This window comes from Ursus maritimus, unplaced genomic scaffold (genome assembly GCF_017311325.1).
Source record: "Ursus maritimus isolate PB19 unplaced genomic scaffold, ASM1731132v1 scaffold_32, whole genome shotgun sequence".
Taxonomy (NCBI): Eukaryota; Metazoa; Chordata; class Mammalia; order Carnivora; family Ursidae; genus Ursus; species Ursus maritimus.
In genome coordinates, this window is record NW_024425786.1 from 30,761,951 (window position 1) to 30,783,123 (window position 21,173).

General features: G+C 41.9%; 1 protein-coding gene across 2 annotated transcripts in view; it reads left to right on the forward strand.

Moving 5' to 3' along the window:
* The first annotated feature begins 1,021 nt into the window (after positions 1-1,021).
* SMAP2 (small ArfGAP2) overlaps positions 1,022-21,173 on the forward strand; it is a 53,018-nt gene continuing 32,866 nt past the window's right edge. Inside the window, exon 1 of one of the 2 annotated variants that reach the window (XM_008711992.2) lies at positions 1,022-1,522. In XM_008711992.2, the coding sequence (XP_008710214.1) occupies positions 1,420-1,522 (103 nt within the window). In that variant the 5' untranslated portion in view covers positions 1,022-1,419. Of the gene's footprint in view, positions 1,523-13,966; positions 13,987-21,173 lie in introns of those variants that run through there. The other variant, XM_008711993.2, reaches the window with a different exon arrangement.

The following is a 21,173-nucleotide window of genomic DNA, read 5'->3' on the forward strand; positions in this document are numbered from 1 at the left end:
AAATCAAGAGACAGCTCCTTAACCAACTGAACCACCCAGGCGCCCCAAGAAAAGGACTATTGTGGAGGAGTTCTGTGTAGTGAAGGTGGTTTTGGACACAGATGTTTATTTTTTTATTTTTATTTTTTTACAGACTTATTTTTTGGGGGAGGAGAGAGAGAGAGCACAAGAAGGGGGAGCTGCAGGCAGAAGGGAAGTAGGCTCCCCACCGAGCAAGAAGCCTGATGCGAGACCCTGGGATCATTACCTAGGCCGCCGAAAGCAGACGCTTACCTCACTGAGCCACCCAGGTGTCCCTGGACACTGATGTTTAATGGTCATTTTAAGTAGTTCTCTATTGTGTGTTTTGCTGTAATCACCCTTCCTTCCACCACATCCTTCCAAATAACCTTCAGTGAAAGTCTGCTGCACGAAACTGCACTGTTTTGGGAGGATTTAAGAAATGAAAGAAAGTATCCAGGCACCAGGTAAACAATATCCAAAGATGGCAGGAAATGTAATGAACAGAGGAACCCAGAATTCAGTGGGAGCAGGGACAGGTGATCAGAATCGTCTGAAAACTTGGGGAGGAGGTGCTGTCCCCCTTATTCTGGATTAGGAGGTTGGGCTCTCCGTTTGGCTGCTGAAGAAAAGAATAAGTTGGATGATTTTGGAGTAGCCATAACCCTCAGGTTACATAAGAATGATAAATATTTAACTCATAGAGACGTTTTGAAGATTATATTGGGTTAATTCATATAAAGCGCTTAACACAGAGCCTGGCATCTAATAAGAACTCAGCAAATGTTAATTGTTGTTTTCCTTCACTTTCTTCCGCTCCTTACACTAGCTTTCTGTCAGGCTCCATTCATTCTTTTCCAAGGACACGCAGGAGGCGTGCCCACTCCTCCCTCCGCCCACCTCAAGCACCGCCCCTCACTTCTGCCCGGATTGGTTCCTGAGAGGCGGAGCCGAGGGAAGAGCCCTGTGCGACGCGGTAGGGGCGGGGCGCATGCGCGGGCTGGGCAGGGTGGAGGTGGAGAGGAAGAGCTGCCGGAAGTAGGCGGCCGAGGTGGTGGCCGAGCAGGCGGCAGCTGCCAGGGAAACCGAGGCGCGGGACGCAGACAGGCCGGCGGGGGGCGGGGGGGTCGTCTTTGCGCGCCCCGTTTGCCTGAGCTGAGGGTCTCTAGTCCGGCAGCCTCCTCTGGACTCGGGCCTTTCCCTGAACCCGCCAGGGGGCGCCGCACTGAGGGGCTGCAGAGTGGGGGGCGGGCGCGGCTGACAAGAGAAGGGGCGCCGGGCCGGGCCCTAGGGGAGGGATTTCCCCCGCTCAGGAGGTGCCCCTGGGCGGGGGACCGGGAGTCCTCACCTCCCGACTGAGGCAGGGGTTTCTGGGGAGGGGAGGGCGCGTCGCCCTCTGCCCCCGCCGGCACCCTGGCCATGACGGGCAAGTCGGTGAAGGACGTGGATCGGTACCAGGCGGTCCTGGCCAACCTGCTGCTGGAGGAGGATAACAAGTTCTGTGCGGACTGCCAGTCCAAAGGTAGCGCATCCCTCCCGGCGGGCGAGGGGTCCAGCCTCCGGCCGCGTCTGGGAGGTGGCCTGTGTGGGGAGGGGGTTTCTGGAGCTTAGGCCGCCCGAATCCTGTTAAATGGTAACGCGTGCTCCTCTAGCTGAAGAGGCTGCTGGGTGTTCTGCGGCGCCGGGATCGCGAGGGCGAGTGTGAGTGCTGGGGGAGGGGGCGGTGATGGTGGGGGTGGCCGTGGCGTGGTGTGTGCAGGTGAGAATGTCTGTATGTCGGGGCTCCGAATGAGTTCTGGGCCGACTGTCATTCCAGAGACAGCCCAGAGCTCACCGCCTTCCACTTGCAAAGCTGAGGGGTGAACTGCAGTGTGTGTGTGTGTGTGTGTGTGTGTGTGTGTGTGTGTGTGTGGAGGCGGGGAGGGGGGAAAGAGACAGAGAGGGGGAGGAAGAGAAGGAGGGAGGGGGAGGAGGGAAGTGAGATGACGGCAGGAAAACCGCTTAAATAATTTTTTAAGGTGGTGATTGTTGCTGCCCGCTATTTGCTTAGCAGCTCCTTCTGGCATTTTACAGTTGCTGAGATCTGACAGAGCGCATAGGTGGCTTTCTTCTTCCTGGATGTGTGAAGTGGGAACCTGCCGTATGCAGTGACACAGTGCGGATTTCTAGACAGCCTAGCCCTGGCCGTGGAGTGCGTTGGAGGCCGTGTGTGTGTGTGTGTGTGTGTGTGTGTGTGTGTGTCTGTGTTTGCGCGCGCGCGTGTGCGGTGGGAGAGACTACCAGATTGTGGCTGTAGTGCAGGATCCGTTTAATCAGTGGAGAGAAGGAAGCAGGGGATGCATCAAATTTGTTGCTTCCGTGGTCATTACCCTTCCAATATGAATGAAGGTGAAATGTGATCATTGTAAATTGTTGGAGACATTTAGCCTTTGTTTGCTGTGCCCTCAAAGATGCATGGTTTGATCCAATTAAAAATCAGTATGATAGGAAAGCTTGGTTATAAGTGAAAGTTTGGTTATTAGCACTCAAAATTTATAGATACAAACTTCTGTAAATATTTTGTTTCCTCATTTTCTTTCTGAAGTCTTTGGGTTGTAATTGGAGAAGTTGGAGAAGTTGGGAAAATTCTTTTCCCTTTGGGGAGAAGGGCATAGTTATATGTTGGGAGCTATTGTTAATTTGCTTCTGTTCATAATTCAGTGGATTTATCACTATCGTTTGCCATATAGCATACTGGTTGCATAGTCTACAACAAAGATTCAAATGTATTTGTGTTTATCAATATTGAGAAAGGAAGGACATGCCTAATTGATGCCTTTAGGTAATTATCTTTTATTTTAGAAAAATAAGATTATGTAAGGAGAACATTGATTTAAACACCTGGTAGTATACTTTAATATCCTCTGCCAATAAATAAATGGCCTGTACTTTTAGGAAAGCGTGTCCCCAGACTTCTTTCCTGCATTTTTTCCTTAGCCAGAATTTGCTTTAAAAAGTATTTTGGAATCCATTTATGTTGAGTAGGTTAATTTCTTCTTTTTTTTTATTTAATTTTTTTTTATTATCTTATGTTAGTCACCATACAGTACATCCCTGGTTTTTGATGTAAATGAGTAGGTTAATTTCTTTTTTTTTTAAATGATTTTTTATTATATTATGTTAGTCACCATACAGTACATCCCCGGTTTCCGATGCAAGGCTCGATGATTCATTAGTTGCGTATAACACCCAGTGCACCATGAAATACGTGCCCTCCTTACTACCCATCACCGGTCTATCCCATTCCCCCACCCCCCTCCCCTCTGAGGCCCTCAGTTTGTTTCTCAGAGTCCATAGTCTCTCATGCTTCATTCCCCCTTCTGATTACCCCCCCCTTTCTTTATCCCTTTCTTCCCCTACTGATCATCCTAGTTCTTATGTTCCACAGATGAGAGAAATCATATGATAGTTGTCTTTCTCTGCTTGACTTATTTCACTTAGCATTATCTCCTCCAGTGCCGTCCATGTTGCAGCAAATGTTGAGAACTCGTTCTTTCTGATAGCTGAGTAATATTCCATTGTATATATGGACCACAGCTTCTTAATCCAGTCATCTGTTGAAGGGCATCTCGGCTCCTTCCACGATTTAGCTATTGTGGACATTGCTGCTATGAACATTGGGGTGCATATGGCCCTCCTCTTCACTATGTCTGTATCTTTGGGGTAAACACCCAGTAATGCAATGGCTGGATCATAGGGTAGCTCAATTTTTAACTTTTTAAGGGACCTCCACACTGTTTTCCAGAGTGGCTGTACCAACTTGCATTCCCACCAACAATGTAGGAGGGATCCCTTTCTCCACATCCTCTCCAACAATTGTTGTCTCTTGCCTTGTCTATTTTTGCCATTCTAACTGGCGTAAGGTGGTATCTCAGTGTGGTTTTGATTTGAATTTCCCTGATGGCTAATGATTTTGAACATTTTTTCATGTGTCTGTTAGCCATTTGTATGTCTTCATTGGAAAAGTGTCTGTTCATATCTTCTGCCCATTTTTTGATTTATTTGTTTCTCGCATATTGAGTTTGAGAAGTTCTTTGTAGATCTTGGATAACAGTCCTTTATCTGTGGTGTCATTTGCAAATATCTTCTCCCATTCTGTGGGCTGCCTCTTAGTTTTTTAGACTGTTTCCTTGGCTGTGCAGAAGCTTTTTATCTTTTTTTTTTTTTAAAGAAATTTATTTATTTGACAGGGACAGCCAGCAGAGAGGGAACACAAGCAGGGGGAATGGGAGAGGAAGAAGCAGGCTCCCAGCGGAGGAGCCTGATGTGGGACTCGATCCCAGAACGCCAGGATCACGCCCTGAGCTGAAGGCAGACGCTTGACGACTGCGCTACCCAGGCGCCCCAGAAGCTTTTTATCTTGATGAAGTCCCATAAGTTCATTTTATCTTTTGTTTCTCTTGCCTTTGGGGATGTGTCGTGAAAAAGGTTGCTTTGGCCGATGTCGTAGAGGTTGCTGCCTATGTTCTTCTCTAGAATTTTGATGGATTCCTGTCTCACATCGAGGTCTTTCATCCATTTGGAGTTTATTTTTGTGTATGGTGTGAGAGAGTGGTCAAGTTTCATTCTTTTGCATGTAGCTGTCCAATTTTCCCAGCACCATTTATTGAAGAGACTGTCTTTTTTCCACCAGATGTTTTTTCCTGCTTTATCACAGATTAGTTGCCCAAAAAGAGCCGAGGGTCCATTTCTGGGTTCTCTATTCTGTTCCATTGGTCTATGTGTCTGTTTTTATGCCAGTACCATGCTGTCTTTGTGATCACAGCTTTGTAGTACAGCTCGAAATCCGGCATTGTGATGCCCCCAGCTTTGTTTTTCCTTTTCAACAGTTCCTTGGAGATTCAGGGCCTTTTCTGTTTCCATACAAATTTAAGGATTATTTGTTCCAGTTCTTTGAAAAATGTCCTCGGTATTTTGATCGGGATAGCATTGAAAGTGTAGATTGCTCTGGGTAGCATGGACATTTTAACTATGTTAATTCTTCCGATCCATGAGCATGGAATATTTTTCCATCTTTTTATGTCTTCCTCAATGTCTTTCAAGAGTGATTTATAGTTTCTAGAATATAGCTCCTTTACGTCTCTGGTTAAGTTAATTCCAAGGTAACGTATGGTTTTTGGTGCTATTGTAAATGGGATGGATTCCCTAATTTCTCTTTCTTCGGTCTCGTTATTCGTGTATAGAAATGCAGCTGATTTCTGAGCATTGATTTTGTATCCCGCCACGAGTAGGTTAATTTCTTATAGTTGACTCTTGTTAAATCTTGTCCTAGACTTATTGGAAGATTCAGTTTAAAGTTTAGGAGTATATCTCCTGGCTTTACTCAAATTCCCTAATGTCCTCAGTTGACAGATCTTGAGTCACAGTGAAGCAACCCACTAGAGTGAGCATTGCTACATTTGGGATGCCATTTTGATGATTAGCACTACCCCCAACTCCCCATTTCTCCTACCACTCATACTTACTCATATTCCAATGAAATATAGCATATGGAAGAGAGAGCTTGATTCATCAATTCTTCCCCCAAAACTTTCCATTGCTCTTTATCAATAACATTACTGGGGATCAGATAATGAAACATTAGTTAATTCTTGATGAGAGCTAGTAACTGCGGGATTGTAAATTTTATTAACCACTATCAATGGTAGAATCCTGGTTCCTGAAACGATGTCTTTTCACAAATTAGTTTTGCATTTTGGCTTGGTGGCTTCATTGACTTGGCCATTGTATTAAACGTGAAATGACAAGGTGTCAGTCATCTTTCAGTTCAGTTAAGTAACATGTTGTGTAGGCCTTAGTTTATCCAGTTTGTGTATTATCTGGCTTCTTCCACGCTTTCAACCCTTCTCACTCATTTTCCTTCTCCTTTTCCCTAATTTCCATTGTCATAATGGTCATACAGACAACTATTGGATCATGGGAGGAAGAGACACTCATACCAGATTAAGTTACCTGTTAACTCTGGTAAAAAATACACATAGTGGGAGGAGGTATTTAAAAACTATTGGGTTTGGAAAATGAGATTTGGATCTGAGTTTATCTCTGTGTCTCATGTTGTTTCTTAGAAAATAGAGAGCTAATTGTACAGGACCTGGTGAGTGATTGCTAATCTATTAATATTAAATCAGATGATGTAGCCCTGGGCTGCAGACCTGTGTATTTTTCTGATGTTCTAAAATAGCCCTTTGGCAATGGCTCTTCTTTTAAAATCTTGTACTTGTTTAAGGATGTTATTAGCTTTGGATATGTAATGTGAACATCGGAGTAGACAACAAGCATGTGTTTTCTTTACATAGTACGAGTTTTGTTGGTCCTGGGATTTTTAACTCTCTTGAGCATAAGACTCACTGGTTTCTGGGACCCCTAAGGCATTGAAGTGATTCCTGTGTGGCATAGAAAGCTGCTTAGATACTGCCTTTTAAAAAATGCTTTGACTTACTTTTAAGCCCAAAGATATGGTTTCCTCATCACCCAAAGACATTGTGACCTTTAAGGGTAAATTTTTGGACTGACTTAAGTAGTGATAGGACAAAGGACAAACATACTGAAAATTCCAGATATGTCAGTGGTAACTCTACGTGGTTTAGGCTGGGTCCCATTTTTGGATAGACCCTTGTGAGGTTGTACTAGTCCAAGGCTTACTCTTTAGCTCTGCGGTTCCGTATTTTATCAGTGTGCCTGGAATAACTCCTAATCAACCTCTTCAGAGACTGGTTTAAACTAGGCGCCATCTTATTTACCATGTAAGGATCTATCTTTCTGATGACCCGAATACCTGTGTCCACTATTGGGATATTACTTTCTCAGTATCAAGATTTGTAAAAAATTGAGAGCTTTTTAATGAGCAAGAACTAAAGTAGAAGAGATATGATAGTCTTGTGGAATATGTACTTCGGACTGTGAAACACCACCTGAAATTCTGGAGTTTGACAGAAACTTTGTAATATTTTGTACTTTTCCCTTCTGTGACATCTTATCTCTGAAATGTTTTACCTTGAATTACCTAACCATTGCCTCTGTTCCAGTTTCCATTATATACCCTCAAATTTAAATTTGCTCTTTGGAAAAGGTGGCACTTTCATGTGTTTAAAATATAAAAGGTTCAAAGGCGAATATATACAATGAAAAGTTGTGTTCTTATTCTTGATCCCTGAGCCACCATTTTCCCTTCCTAGAAGTAACCACTTGTGGTAATTTCTTATGGGACTTTTAAGAGATAATATATGCACAGGCAAACAACTACATTTAAGTATATTCTTTTGCAGTGCTTTTATGCATGTAGTAGAGTATTACGGTTCATGGCACCTTGCGTTTTTCAATCAACAGTGTAACGTAGAAAGCATGAAAGTGCTCTCTCCATGCACACTTCATTCTTTCAAGGGATTTTTCTAAGGCTCTACTTAGGTTATCTTGATTAAGTTGAAAGATATGCCTAAGTGATTTAGAAACATCTACTCTTGTTGAAGGCATCTTAGGAAGTGTCCTAGGCCCATCCGTAGCTCATATAAGCCCACCTTTCAGGTGGCAAAGAGTCAAAGTAATGGAAGGGGCTGTAGACTTGATGTTGAAATGTTCATTTAAACTCCTTCACTCTGCTTATTTTTGCTTTGTGACTGTCGGCACTGCACTGAACTTTCTCAGTTTAATTTTCTTCATTTGAAAAATGAAAGTGCCTGGTAACTAAAGTGTTACACAAATGTAAGCGTTACTTATTACCACCATCGCTGGGTTTATTTATTCTATCTTGGTTTTATTTGTTTCACTTTCTGACTTTATTCCCTTAAATACTCTGGTTACTGGAAGCCATGGTTAGAATGACTCACCCAATAATTCCCTATCCTTTAAGCCAAAACCATTTCCTATATATGGGGGTTCTGGCATTCTTGCAGATATACTTTATGGCACCCTTGAGGATGGTCCTGGATATTTCCTCACTCTTTAAACTTGTATGAAAGATTAGACCAGGGAGTCTTTGTGTAGAAATTTTCTACAGTAGTCCTAAATTTTAACTCCAGTAAATTAATTGCTAGCTTCGCTTTATATCTGTTTTGTGTTGATAGATAGCTAAGTCATTGCTTGTTAAGTAGCATTCCTTAGAACCATGAACTTGCCTATCAATGTTTAAATTATTTTACTTGTATCTGTGGCACCTTTTGAGAGGTTAAAAAAAATTCCATCAGCTCTAGACAACAGATGTCTTGTGTCCATCTCTAGTTGGTAAACACCCTTCTCCGGCCTAGATCAAATAACTTTTCTGGGTTTTTACCGCTAATGCACCTTAACTCAAACAGTCATGGTTAGGTTGACACAGTTATACTGAAAGTAATTTATCAAAGTCCTCATTAGATTGTCTTTTAATATCAACTTGTTAAGCCCGTTCCCTGGGAGATACTTTTCCTATTTGTTCTTCTGTCCTTTAAATAGCATTCTGTGGCAGAGGGATAGAGAGTAGAAAATGCCTTATTGTTTAGGGAGAACTCTGCAAACCTGCAATCCCACACTATATATATTCATTCTGAAAATATTTGTTAAGCACTTACTTTGTGTCAGACACCGTATCAGGATATGTGGTCGATTTAAAGACGTGTCTTTGGTCTGAAGGATCATGCAGTTGAATGGGGAAGCAGATGTGTAAACTGGTAAGTGATGCAATGTAGTATTATCATGATGGCATTGTGTGCAGGGAGAAATGAAAGCTCTGGAGAAAGCAAACAAGTCTGCCTCAGGAAGTCATGACTTCAAAGAGACAAGTAGGCTGTGTCTTGAATGAGAAGCATGCCTTTGCCAGGTGAATTTAGGGACTTGGCATTCTAAGCAGAGGAAACAATACCTCAAACAGGTATTGAGTGTGTGTGTGTGTGTGGGGGGGAATTCTCTAGTATATTTCAACTACATGTTGGGGAGTGACAAGGGATAAAGGTAGGTGGGGGCCAATAAGATTAAAATCCTAGCCCTGTAGTCGATTTGCTGTATAGTATTGAGATTATGAATATGCTTTAGACTCTCTGTTGTGTAAGAAGCCCACACTATTGGAAGTCTACCTGCTACTCAAATGAAATTACAAGTATTGCATCATGAAATGTTTTCTAACTGATGAGTAGTAAGAAAGGTCTCAGTATTGTGCCCACAAGACCAACATGGAAGTGTACATGAGTACATTAAATTATCTTAGAAAAGTCTAGTGAAATGCCAGCAGTAGATATTATGTCATTTCTGGAGGTGACGTTGATTTTTGAGGCTGAGCATGCTTATGTACTCAAGTGGTCTAGGAGTGCTGAATATTTGATGTGTGCTCTTGGTTGCTCACTGTTTAGGAGGTGTAAGCAGGTAGCTGCTGCCTGATCTCTCAGTATACTTTTCAGCAAACCTATTGCTTTCCAATAAATCAGAAAACTCCTTTCTGCATTTTTCATCTGATGTCATTATGATATGTAGGTGGCAGCTTTCTTGGGCACAGTTGTCTATATAACTGTTCACCGCATGAGTCATTGTCTGTTTCTATTCTTCTGCCTGAAAATTCCATCTTGGAAATGATGTCATGCAATTAGTGACTGCTGCACTTTACTCATTATGCACATTGCAGCTGGCTCTGTATGTTATGTTGATGGACCCTACCTATGCCACAGACAAGGGACAAAGGGACTTGTTAAATGGACTGAGACTCAGCTCCTCCAAATGATATCCCCCGTAGAAAAGTTGCCAAGCAGATATCTGCATAAAACACACATGTTTTACATTCTAAGCATACAGTGCCTAACTTCTGTTATTGTGTCTGCTTAAATCCTTATCACAGTTGTACTTCTGTTTGAGCAAGTGGCCAGTTTAAGTAGATACTAATTTTGAAGAAGTTCTGTATTGGCCCCTGGAAGGTGACAGTTCAGCTTACCACACTGAAAAGGTAGGAACCAAATCTATGTAGAGTAGAACACCTTAAAGTAATTCACTTTTACCAAATTCCTCTATTGTTAAAGAAATATTCCTATATTGATAAATTTTTAAAAATTATACTGTGCCACCATTAACATGTCTGCTAGAATGTAAGCTCCATGAGGGCAGGGGTGGTTGTGCCTGTTTTATTCACTGTAGTATTCCCAGCACCTAGAGTAGTGCTTGGTATAGATGTAGCTCTTAGTAAATATTTGTTTAAATGAATGAATTGATCTTGACATCTATAAATCTTTTGTTTCTTATTAGAAGAAATCCTTCACAGGTTATCTGAATATTTGTTTAATTCTTAAGAAACCTACGTTTGAAAACATATTTTAAAGTCGGGGACCTAGCAGAGAAACAGACCCCACTGTAGATAGTACAAGCAGAGGGCAATGCGTTCTTTTTTTTTTTTTTTTTAAGATTTTATTTATTTGAAAGAGAGAGAGCAAGAAAGCAGAAGTGGGGAGAAGAGGGAGAAGCAGGCTCCTCACTGAGCAGGGAGCCAGATGTGGGGCTCCTTCCTGGGACCTGGGATCATGATCTGAGCCGAAGGCAGACACTTAACCGACTGAGCCACCCAGGTGCCCCAAGTAGAGGGAATTTAATATATAGAATAGGTTACATGGATGATATAAGAGTCTAGAAGGTAAATGGGGTGGTGAGGCAACCCAGAGATTAGCAACACCTGGGAGTTAGTGTGCCACTAAGGAAATTAGAAGGTGCTGGTGTCACCAAAGGCCAGAAGTCTGAGCTATCTGGTGTGAGCTAGAAGCATGGAAAGAAGAGCTATTTGGTGGCAGCAGGAACTGTGACCCTGTTAAGAGAGCATTACCCTGGCTTCCCTCCTCCATCTTATCATTATCGGTTACCTCCCATTGATGGAACTTACCCAGAAATTGGTTGGCAGGGGAACCTGGAAGACGTAGCTCCCACTGACAGAGTGGAGCAAGGGTGGGGTCTAAGTGGAAACAGGCTGAGGCACAAAGGCACTTGAAAAAAAATCTCCCAAGATGTAATTCTTTCTCCTTGTAGGTAAATAGTTAAATTATTTTGGACAAGAGATAAGAAGGGTTTTCAGGTAGATACAACCTTTTGTGCTTCTAAAGATTCTTAACTGTTGCTGAAACAATAATTAGTCCCAGTAGGTAACTTAACAACCCAGTCATTGCCTAAATAGTTAGGATGTGTGTCTAGGAAAATTGTCTTCTGTTGAACCTATATCTTACTGTTGGTCGCTTCCGGGGCAGTTTATCAATTTGGTTACTCAGGAAATAAGTTTCCTACCCTGTTAATCCTGGGATGCCTTGGGCATGATTGTGTGTGTGTGTGTGTGTGTGTGTGTGTGTACACATGTGTATGTACACGCATACATTGAGCTTGTCCCATCTACAACTGAAAAACTTGAGTCCACACATAAGATGTACAGAGTTTTGAGGATTGCAGCCTCATGGTACAGATTAGACTTTCCTTGACAGTTAAGGTAATTGCAGTTGAGCTAATTTTCCTTGTGCCACATATCACTTTAACTAGTCTTACTAGTTTGTATGGAGTTTTTCCTCCACGGCTTCAGATAGGTTAGCACTGGGGAAGGGAGGTGAGACCCCTGGATCAACTTTCTTCTGGACCTGAAAAGTATTTTTTTGTCTTATAAGGAAGGTTGCTGTTGCTCCATTTAAAGGCCAAGCTTTCCAAGTTATTGCTAGTAGTTTTCTTCTTGATTATAAAGCGTTTAATGAGTTATGTGATAGAAGTTTGGCACCTTCTAGAAGGGCTTTTTTTGTCAATCAGGTCACCTGCCTTTGGGCCCCTGCTACATTAATGAAATTGGTGGAACTAGGCCAGCGAAGGTTTTCAGTGGAGTGTATGTTTCTTCTTAGGCTGTTATTTTCCACAGAGGCCACGGGCAGGGGACTCTGAGTCAAGTTACCGTATATAAAAATTGCATAGGTTTCATTGTTTTTCTCTTTCCTCCAAAAATTAATTTCCTCTTGGCAGGTATAATTCAAAGATGTAATTAAAAAGTAATTTGGTTCTAAAAAGCGTATCAGACTGCTTCCCGGAGTACCAGTTCTTTTCAGCCTGTTCATTTCAATTTAAGAGTTACATCTATGCATTTTTGAAGCCTCATGTTTGGTAATTACAACATTTTGCTACTGTATTTGACTCTTCCATTTTCCAAACTTTCTCCTCCCCTACCCCACTCTTCTGGCTCCTGTATTTCCCCACAGGCTTTGTGGATGCTGGTCCATTGATGGCTGAACTGCAGGTCCCTTCCCAGTGGAAAACCCCAGAGATGAGCCAAATCTGCCTTCAGCTGTGGCCATCCATCAGTGTAAGGTTGCCCTGGTGGTTGTCTTCAGTTTGTCCAACACTCCTCTGCCGCCCCCCACCCCGATCCTCATGTGTGGCTGAAACTTGCCCTGGAATCACACCTTTGTAACATATCATTACTAGATTGTAAAATCTAGTAATAAGATTTTAATATTGCTGCTATTTTTCATTTTCAAGTAATGTAAAGTAGTCTCTGACCATTTTTGTTGACCATAGCCCTGTTCCCCCCCCCCCGTTTGCATATTTCCTATGGGTATTCTGGGTGCTTTTATTTTATTTTATTTATTTATTTTTTTTAAAGATTTTATTTATTTACTCGACAGAGATAGAGACAGCCAGCGAGAGAGGGAACACAAGAAGGGGGAGTGGGAGAGGAAGAAGCAGGCTCATAGCGGAGGAGCCTGACGTGGGGCTCGATCCCAGAACGCCGGGATCACGCCCTGAGCCGAAGGCAGACGCTTAACCGCTGTGCCACCCAGGCGCCCCTTATTTTATTTATTTATTTATTTATTTATTTATTTATTTATTTATTTATTTATTAAGATTTTATTTATTTATCTGACAGAGACAGCGAGAGCGGGAACACAAGCAAGGGGAGTGTGAGAGGGAGAAGCAGGCTTCCTGCAGAGCAGGGAGCTCAATGTGGGGCTCTATCCCAGGACCCTGGAATCATGACCTGAGCTGAAGGCAGACACTTAATGGCTAAGCCACCCAGGCGCCCCTCTGGGTGCTTTTAAATGCATGTAGGATACAATTTATTTAGAAAGTTTTGGATTTCATAAGTCCAATTGGAGAATGTTGATTTTTTAAAAAATTTCAAGTCAGGACTTTCAAAAAGAAATTTCTTAATTTGAAACAATGAGAACTGGATCCCTCAAGCTCCATGTCCTTTCTCCTCACCCAAAAAATAAATGTGTAATGTTCTCATTTTATGATGTGTTGAAAACAATAAGGCAAATACAGGAGTAAGAGAGAGCTCCTCTCAGCTATAGTCGATAAGCCTAGCTAGCATAGTGATTTGAGAAAATAGAGTACCTTTACTTTTTTTTTTTTTCAAACAATCATGCTGTCTTTTACAGCTAGTGTTGGAAAGACCATAAAATCCCCAAGCCTGTACCACAGAGCTTACATCTTTAGATTCAGGTTTACTGATATTAATCCTACAATGTTACTTCCTGAAGTGCACTGAAAGTACATTTTGTTCAACCTCTTCCTCTTTCCTTGCCTTACTGGAAGTCCCCCAATGTGTAGATTTAGAAATGAGTTCTCTAGTGTATCAAGCCTTGAGTTAAACGTTTTGTCTTAATATTGTTAGATGATTGCTTTTGTTCTTATGCCTTCAAAAAATAATTTCTTACAGAATTTTCTGTGTGAGCTGGTAACATCTTATGCTGCAATATAAAGCTTGTAAAGGAGAGGGTGCTGGTGCCTTCTTCTTGGTGATACTTTACCACTTGGGTTATAACTGACACAAGCCCTTCAATGAGAAATAGGAAGGAAATTCCCTGTTCTTACATGACACTTTTATTCAAAATAGCAATAAACAGCACAGTTACTGGAAACCAAGTTAACGTGACAGCTGATTTGAGAAAGAAAGAGTGAAAAGATTCGTGCTCTTCTGCTATGTTGAAAGCATATTTGTTGAAAGAACAGCTGTTTGGAACCGGGGACCCTGTCTCTCTGAAGGTAGGCCTGAGGAGTTTGTTTAGAGGAGCTGTTTTAGACTGAGGAGAATTGTGAGAAAAACTCTTTCCTGACGTGTGAGCGCTGTGTTAACATCCCAGCTTGTAGGTGAGAGAAGGGAAGAATCATTAAAGCAGCATTGGAAGGAGGATTCCAAAGCAGTCCCTCTGAGCATTCTGACTTTGTTCTGAGCCTAGTTTCTGCACAGGAGTCTGATACAAGTGACTCAAATCAAGGGCCCATACTGTGGGCAGAGTAAAAATAGGACTCAGTTTCATTAGACTTCTTAATGCGTTGAAGGAAGAAAAAAGATTCATTACCATAGACCAGTCATTTTTTGTCTTGTGGGATACTGGGGAGTGGGGAGGCGTGAGGGTCCTTACGCTTATTAGCTAAACATCGTTAAATGCTATTTCTTTAAAAACAAACACTTTGGGGAGCCTGGGTGGCTCAGTACGTTGGGCAGCCAACTCTTGATTTTGGCTCAGGTCATGATCTTGGTCGTGGGATCAAGCACCCCCCACCCACCCCAACCTGTCACCCCTTCAGGCTCCACGCTGAGCACAGTCTGCTTGTCCCTGTCCCCCCCAACCCCTGAGCTCTCTCTCATAACTAACTAACTAACTAACTAACTAACTAAAATCTTTTTAAAAAAGTGAACACTATTTGTTTTCCCCCTGATTTTGAAAATTACTCACTTGTGAAAAAAAATCTTTGGGAAGTATATGAAAAAATATAATGATAGAGAAGATATTTCACATAATCCCTGTCATCCATTTTTTTTACTTGCACTTATGTCGTTATTGTTTTGCTTAACATTTATCATAAGCATTTTTCATGACATTAAAAATATTTAAATACCTTTATTATATTCCATCGTTTGAATATGTCATTATTTATTTAACTCTTGCCCAATTGTTGGACGTTTGAATTTTTAGGTTTTCAATATTATAAATAATGCTGCAATGTAAATTTTTGTGTTGCTGTTACACTGATGGATTCTTTATGTGTTCAGAGGTGAGTGGTCGCGTGGGCCCTCTAATTTTAAAAAGTTGTCAGGAAGTCCTCTGGGCTGAGCCCATGCAGAGACAGCTTTGCTGTGGAGTTGTCATTCTAAACTGCTTCACCGTGGTGAACATCTGTTGAGGCAGGGAGTGGAGAGCTGTGGAGAATCCGGCTTGACCGTAAGGAACGGATTTATGGAACATGATCACAGCAGGATGGGCCAAGATATATTCTTACCTCATGCACAGTCTTCCACATTATATGCTTGGTATGCGGGAATAGATATGGAAATTGTGTATTGATCAGCATCTTTTGTTGTTCATACCGTCCTCCTTCACTTAACCAGTCCACTGGGAAGGTGGATTAGAGGGCCTACACTGGTAGAAAGGGGTTAATACTACCGCATTTTTGTTTGGGGTTTTTTTGGGGTTATTTATTTATTTATTTTTAAGATTTATTTATTTGAGAGAAAGAACAAGAGAGAGGGGCAGGGGAAGAGAGAGAGGGAGAGACAGTCTTAAGCAGACTCCGCATTGAGTGCAGAGCCCGATGTGGGGCTCAATCTTAGGACCCTGAGATCATGACCTGAGCCGAAACCAAGAGTCGGGAGTTTAACTGACTGAGCCACCCAGGCACCCCTGGTTTTTTTTTAATAAGAGCTTTCCTTGGACTATAAATTCCATCAGGACAGGGACTGTGTCCCGTGTATATCTGTATGCCTAATGGGCAGCATCTGGCGCATAGTGTCTATGCCTCCATCATGAACACTGTTACTCTATTAATGTGTGTTCAAATCATACTCATTTTTTGTTTTGTCTTCTGAAAGTCATCCTCATGCTGTTAACTCACATATTTGAAGATCTGTGACATTCCAGGAAGCCGAGCAGGTGAATTTCATGGTTGCTTTGCTGTAGTTACTTCTTTGTGCCATTTCTTTTTTGTACTTTCGCATCCGTGCTGCATTGAAAGCTGGAGCCAGTCACGAAGCTAGTACTCTGCCCTCCCAGTAGGAGGTTTTAGTGTGACACATTATCTTGCATCTTGCATGGGGTGTGAAACAGGAGGCCGAAAAAGCACTCCTTTAGCCTTTTTGTGGGATGGGAGTAAATATTTAGACACTGTTCTCAGGTGCTGCAGAAATTAATAATAACTTTGTAGCAGTTTTAGAAGCTCTTCTTGTACCCACTGGAACAGGTTTAATTTGAAGAACCTTGCTTTAGCTCTTTTGAAGCTGTGATTTTTTTCCCCTAGAGACCTGCCCTGGGTTCTTCTACACAGCGTTCTTTTTGCAGGATCTTTCTATCCATACGGTTGACATTTGCCCCATCCCCTTGCACCACACCTGACCCGAATCTCATTATACCCAATTCTGAAACATCTAGTTTTGAAACATGGTAGTGTTTTCTTTTTGAAAGGGCCAAATCTTCACCCTTTGCTCTCCTCCCTTAAGCCAGGGCTGTTTTGATGACTAACATTCAGCGTGCCACTGGACCAACCGTCTGTACTTTGATCCCAGAATTAATTTCTAGACTGCTGTTTGTTTGGAAATGGAAGTTCTCTAGCTTGTTTGGATACGGCTGTGATTCAGTTAAACTGGCACCGATTTTCCATCTGTTTGCCATTGGTTGGGCTCCTCTGATGTGTTAGGAAAGCTGCTGCACACCGTTGGGGAGAGAACGTCATGTGTCCATGGTTTTGCACAAGGGTTTGTTTGTGGACTCAGGTTTTGTGTAAAGCCTCCTTCTGGCTGAAAGGCATGAGCCTCCCTTCGAATAATGGAAAGGTGTATTCTGCCTGGCCACTTGTTCTTGAGCTCTAGTATGATCTCCACTTCTGGTCTTCCTTTGAGGGAGAAGAATATGGGTAGGAAGGGGTGTGAATAAACGTTCATACACAATCTCAGATGTTGGACTTCCCAGCAGCAGAGAGCGAGTCGTATGTTATAATAGAAAAGACCACCTAAAGAACAGATATCAATTTAGCCACCATTACTGAGCATCCACGTGTAACACGTTTGGAGGTGTATAAAGACGATTTTAATTCCAGCCCAGCTGGTGATTTCTTCAATGAACTTGGGTAAATGACTTGACCTCTCTGGACCTTAGTTTCTCCAACTGTGCTTGGACTAGGTAATCCTTAAGGTTCTTTCCAATTTTGGAACTCTGTATCCAAATGTTTATCTGTTTGTTACAGAACAAGAGAAGAGACTCTTCCACAGAATTGGAATATTCTTATATCTCACATGCTTCAAACTAAATGGCCTAGAAATGATTCTTGTAGAGAAGGATTTCTCAGCCTCAGCACTATTGATATTTTGGATACTTCTTTGTTGAGTGGTTGTCCTGTACCCCGTAGGATGTTTACCTGCATCCCTGGCCTTGCCCACTAGATGCCGGTAACATTCTCCCCCCACCACCCCTGCCAGCTGTGACAACTAAAAATGTCTCCCGACGTTGACACTGGCCCTTGGGGGAAATTGCTTCAGTTGAGAGGCTTTGCTCCAGAAAGAGAAAAGTGTACTGTTTGAATGTGGGCTATTTTTAATATCTATTTTCATATTGTTCCTCTTCGGCTAATTACCGATCCTGGGGATGGAGAATGAGCAACCTCATTGGTCAGGAGCTATATCACTCTTCTTTAGTAGCTTCTTTTCAAGATAGGCCTTTCCTAACTGGGTGGGCTCACTTTGCGTCTTCAGTATTGTTTTCGGAATATGTGTAGATGCTGGTTGTTGCCAAGAGGAAGTTAAGGTTTTAACCTGAAGCAACCTAAAAAATGTACAGACGTAAATGTCCCTAGAGGATGAAGACAATGACTTCTAGTGAATGAGGTTGAGCTTTTGTTATCTGAAGTGAGGTCATGAGTGATAGGAAATTCATTTAATTATAATATCAAGTTTTGAAATATCAGGTCCACCTGGCCGACTTTGAAATGATTGCCAAGCTTTTAGCTCAGCGATCTCTCCCTGTATACCTCTTCCCCACAACCTGCTGTTAGCCATTGAGGTAGTGATTAAAAATGTACTAGTTCTCTTATGAGATCTAATTTTAATACTTGTCACTTTTGCTGTAATATGTTGATTTTAGGTTGAATAACTTTGCAGTCCCCCTCCCCCCCCGCACCGTGTCATATTTTCCTCATTTCTTGCAAATCCACAGTCTTAACTGGGTTAGGTACAGAATGATGCTGCTTGCTAACTGGGGTAGAGTACGTTTTGTGAGTATCCTTTCTGGGATGCTGTGGGATCCCAAAGCCATGATTGAGACACTTAAGCCTGTGTCAGTCCCTATCCCTCAGTCCTGGCAGGCTCCGTGTTCCATCCCAGCTGAGCCTTTGCTGGAGTAATTGCCCACATAGAGCCTTCAAGCCAAACAATTGTTCGTACTGAGATAGTCTCACTGTTTAGCTCCTAATGAAACAATCTCCTTCCTGCCCCCAATGAAAGCAGCTATTTTTTTATTTCCCCCCTCCCTTTTTGGAGATGCCATGTCTCAGCCGCCACTCTTCTATCTTATTCATAAATGGTTTAAGCAGAGTCTTTGTGCAGAGGAAATTGGCTAGAGCCAAAATATCATGGGCTAACCAGGAGACAAAGAGCATTAAGGATACCCTTTCCCTAACTTTCTATGTAGGATATTTAAATTATCTTTGTGATTTTCTGAGTAATAAGCAATTTAAACCTCAAGTCCACATAAGAAAAATACTAGGTTTTTAAAAAGTATACTAAATTAATTGTTACAAAAAGAAGCTTACAGAAATAAACAAAATAAAACCCAACAACAAAACAACCATAGATGAGTGCCACAGGACAACAACAAGATGCTCTGGGATCAGGGCAGGAAGAAGAGGCTTGACTGGGAAAGTGGATAGAGCAAGGTTTTCACAAAATGATTTTTTGCAAATACAAGTAATAGCCCAGGTACAGCTATTTATGAGAGATCCAAAGTTAATCAGGAAAGTACAAGTAGTCCAGTTTCCTTACTGACCACGATTTAGAACCTCCAAAGTATGAATTCAGGAAGGAGAGTCCAAAGTAGAAATGATAGTTTGCCCAGGTAGCTTCAGTGTGTCCTGCTCCTCTTTCCCGCTCTGGGTTGCTTCTTCTGGATTATCGATGCTTTCATCATGTTGCCATCTCTGCTCTAAAGCTCTGGCTCATATAGAGACAGAAATCACTTCCTTTGATTCTTTCCCCTCAGCCCTGTTAATACTGTTTAGAACTTTGAGTACAAAGGGAGAACGAAAACGGGAATTTATTACAAAATATACGAAGCTAAAAAATAATCACCCTTTCAGAGTTTAATTGCTGATCCTACCTTGGTTTGTTCCTAGTCCCTGTTCTACTTCCTAATCCTGAGGTCTCTGTGCCTTAGCTTTATGGGACCAGTGTAGCTTCCTGGTTACTTTGCTTGATTTCTTTTTGCTGAGCACCATGCTCTCCTCCATGAGAAAGGCGCGAAGTATCCACCTCTCAGGAGTTTACTCTCTGGGGAACTTGACCTGAGGTAAAAGCCAAATTAGCCTTCTGGTGCTGCTGTTCACATAGGGCTCTTTTACTCATTTCTCTGTAGTTGGGCATCCAGGCCTCTTCCTGAGGTCATTGACATAAGAGACCTCATCCTCCAAGTGGAAATGAAAGTTCTCCAGAAGCAGTGGGGCTTCCCGCTTGGAGGCCCAGCACCATGTACTACAACTTGTATACTGCTCTCTCATGGGAGCATTTATTTAACAAGAACTGTGTACATACTGGGTTTTGTTTTTTTTTTTAAGAAGGGAAAACTTCTATTTTGACTGCCTTAAAATTTAGAAACAGTTAAACAGCAAAGCACATTTTTTTTATAGCAAAGCACATTCTAAATGAAGTAATAGTGGTTAAAAGGAAATTTAAAACTTAAGAAACAAATAATTGCAAAATGTTAATTCCCCTAAATTAATCTATGAATTTAGGGCCTAATGAATATAAATATTACTAAGTTTAGCTGGGGTGTCGTTTACTTTTTGTCTGTGTTGCATTGTTTTTGTTTGTGTGTTTATTTGTTTTTTAGAGGGGGGAGAGCCAAAGGGAGAGAGACTGTGCAGCGGACTCCATGCTGAGCATGGAGCCCATCTTGGGACTCGATCTCAGGACCCTGAGACCATGACCTGAGCTGAAATCAAGAGTCAGATGCTTAACTGACTGAGTCACCCAGGCGCCCCTGTGTTGCATTGTTTTTAAAACTAATCAACATTTATTGAGATAAATGTTAAGTTACTTTTGTAGATTTTTAAATAACAACTCATTGCATTTCCTGTATTGTTTCAAGTATCTCTACATGATCGTGTCAAACTTCAATTAATGGTTTAAGTAATAGTGGATATTTTATTTCCACCAAAGTGCAATAGTTGTATGGTCCAATTCTGGAGAGTCCAATTAATTGGAGATAACATGTTCCTAAGAATGATATTAAGCAGTATCTTAGGAATTATAATGAGAGCAAATGTAGCATCCATTAAGTAACAGCCGTTTCCTAAAAAGGGATAAATCAAAATTACTTTTAAAGAGAGAAATAAGCAAATGTCCCATGGATGACTGTGGATGTTCAGGGGGCAGCTGCTGGAGAAGCTAAATCAAACCTGCTTGTGACCCTGGGTCCCTCAGGTCTCATGGTTTAACCCTTTCCTTCCTGGGGAACCTGATGAAGGAGAGGGATGCCCTTTCAGGCCTCCGATTCTCGAGTAGCCCCTGGGGGAAAGTTGGAATTTAAACTCTCTTTTGGCGAATTCTTGTCTGCTGTGGCCAGCTTCTTTTCTTAGCTCATTGAGCTTTCCTCTCAGCTGACAGGGATGCCAATGAGCTTTTTTCTCATGGGACATAATCCATCTTTGGCAGAGGAAGTGTTTCTTTCCAGTTCTCTCTCTAGGTCTTTGGCCCTCTTTCCATAGGAGCTGCACTTCTGGTGTATACTGCTGATGTTTTCTTACACTTTGGGAAGTTTCTTCATTTCTAAGCAGTATGTTACCTCGTCGATTAGCTTTCTGCACGTTTCATTATATGTTCTTGCTGTAGTTGGGTCAGTGTTTGAAGTTTCAGCTGAAGCTCTTGAATTTCACTTTCAAGCTGTGAATCTTCAAACTGCAAAGATGCTTGCTCAGTTTGGCAATTTCTCATTGGACCTGTAAGCTCTTTTTTCATTTGATTTTCTTCA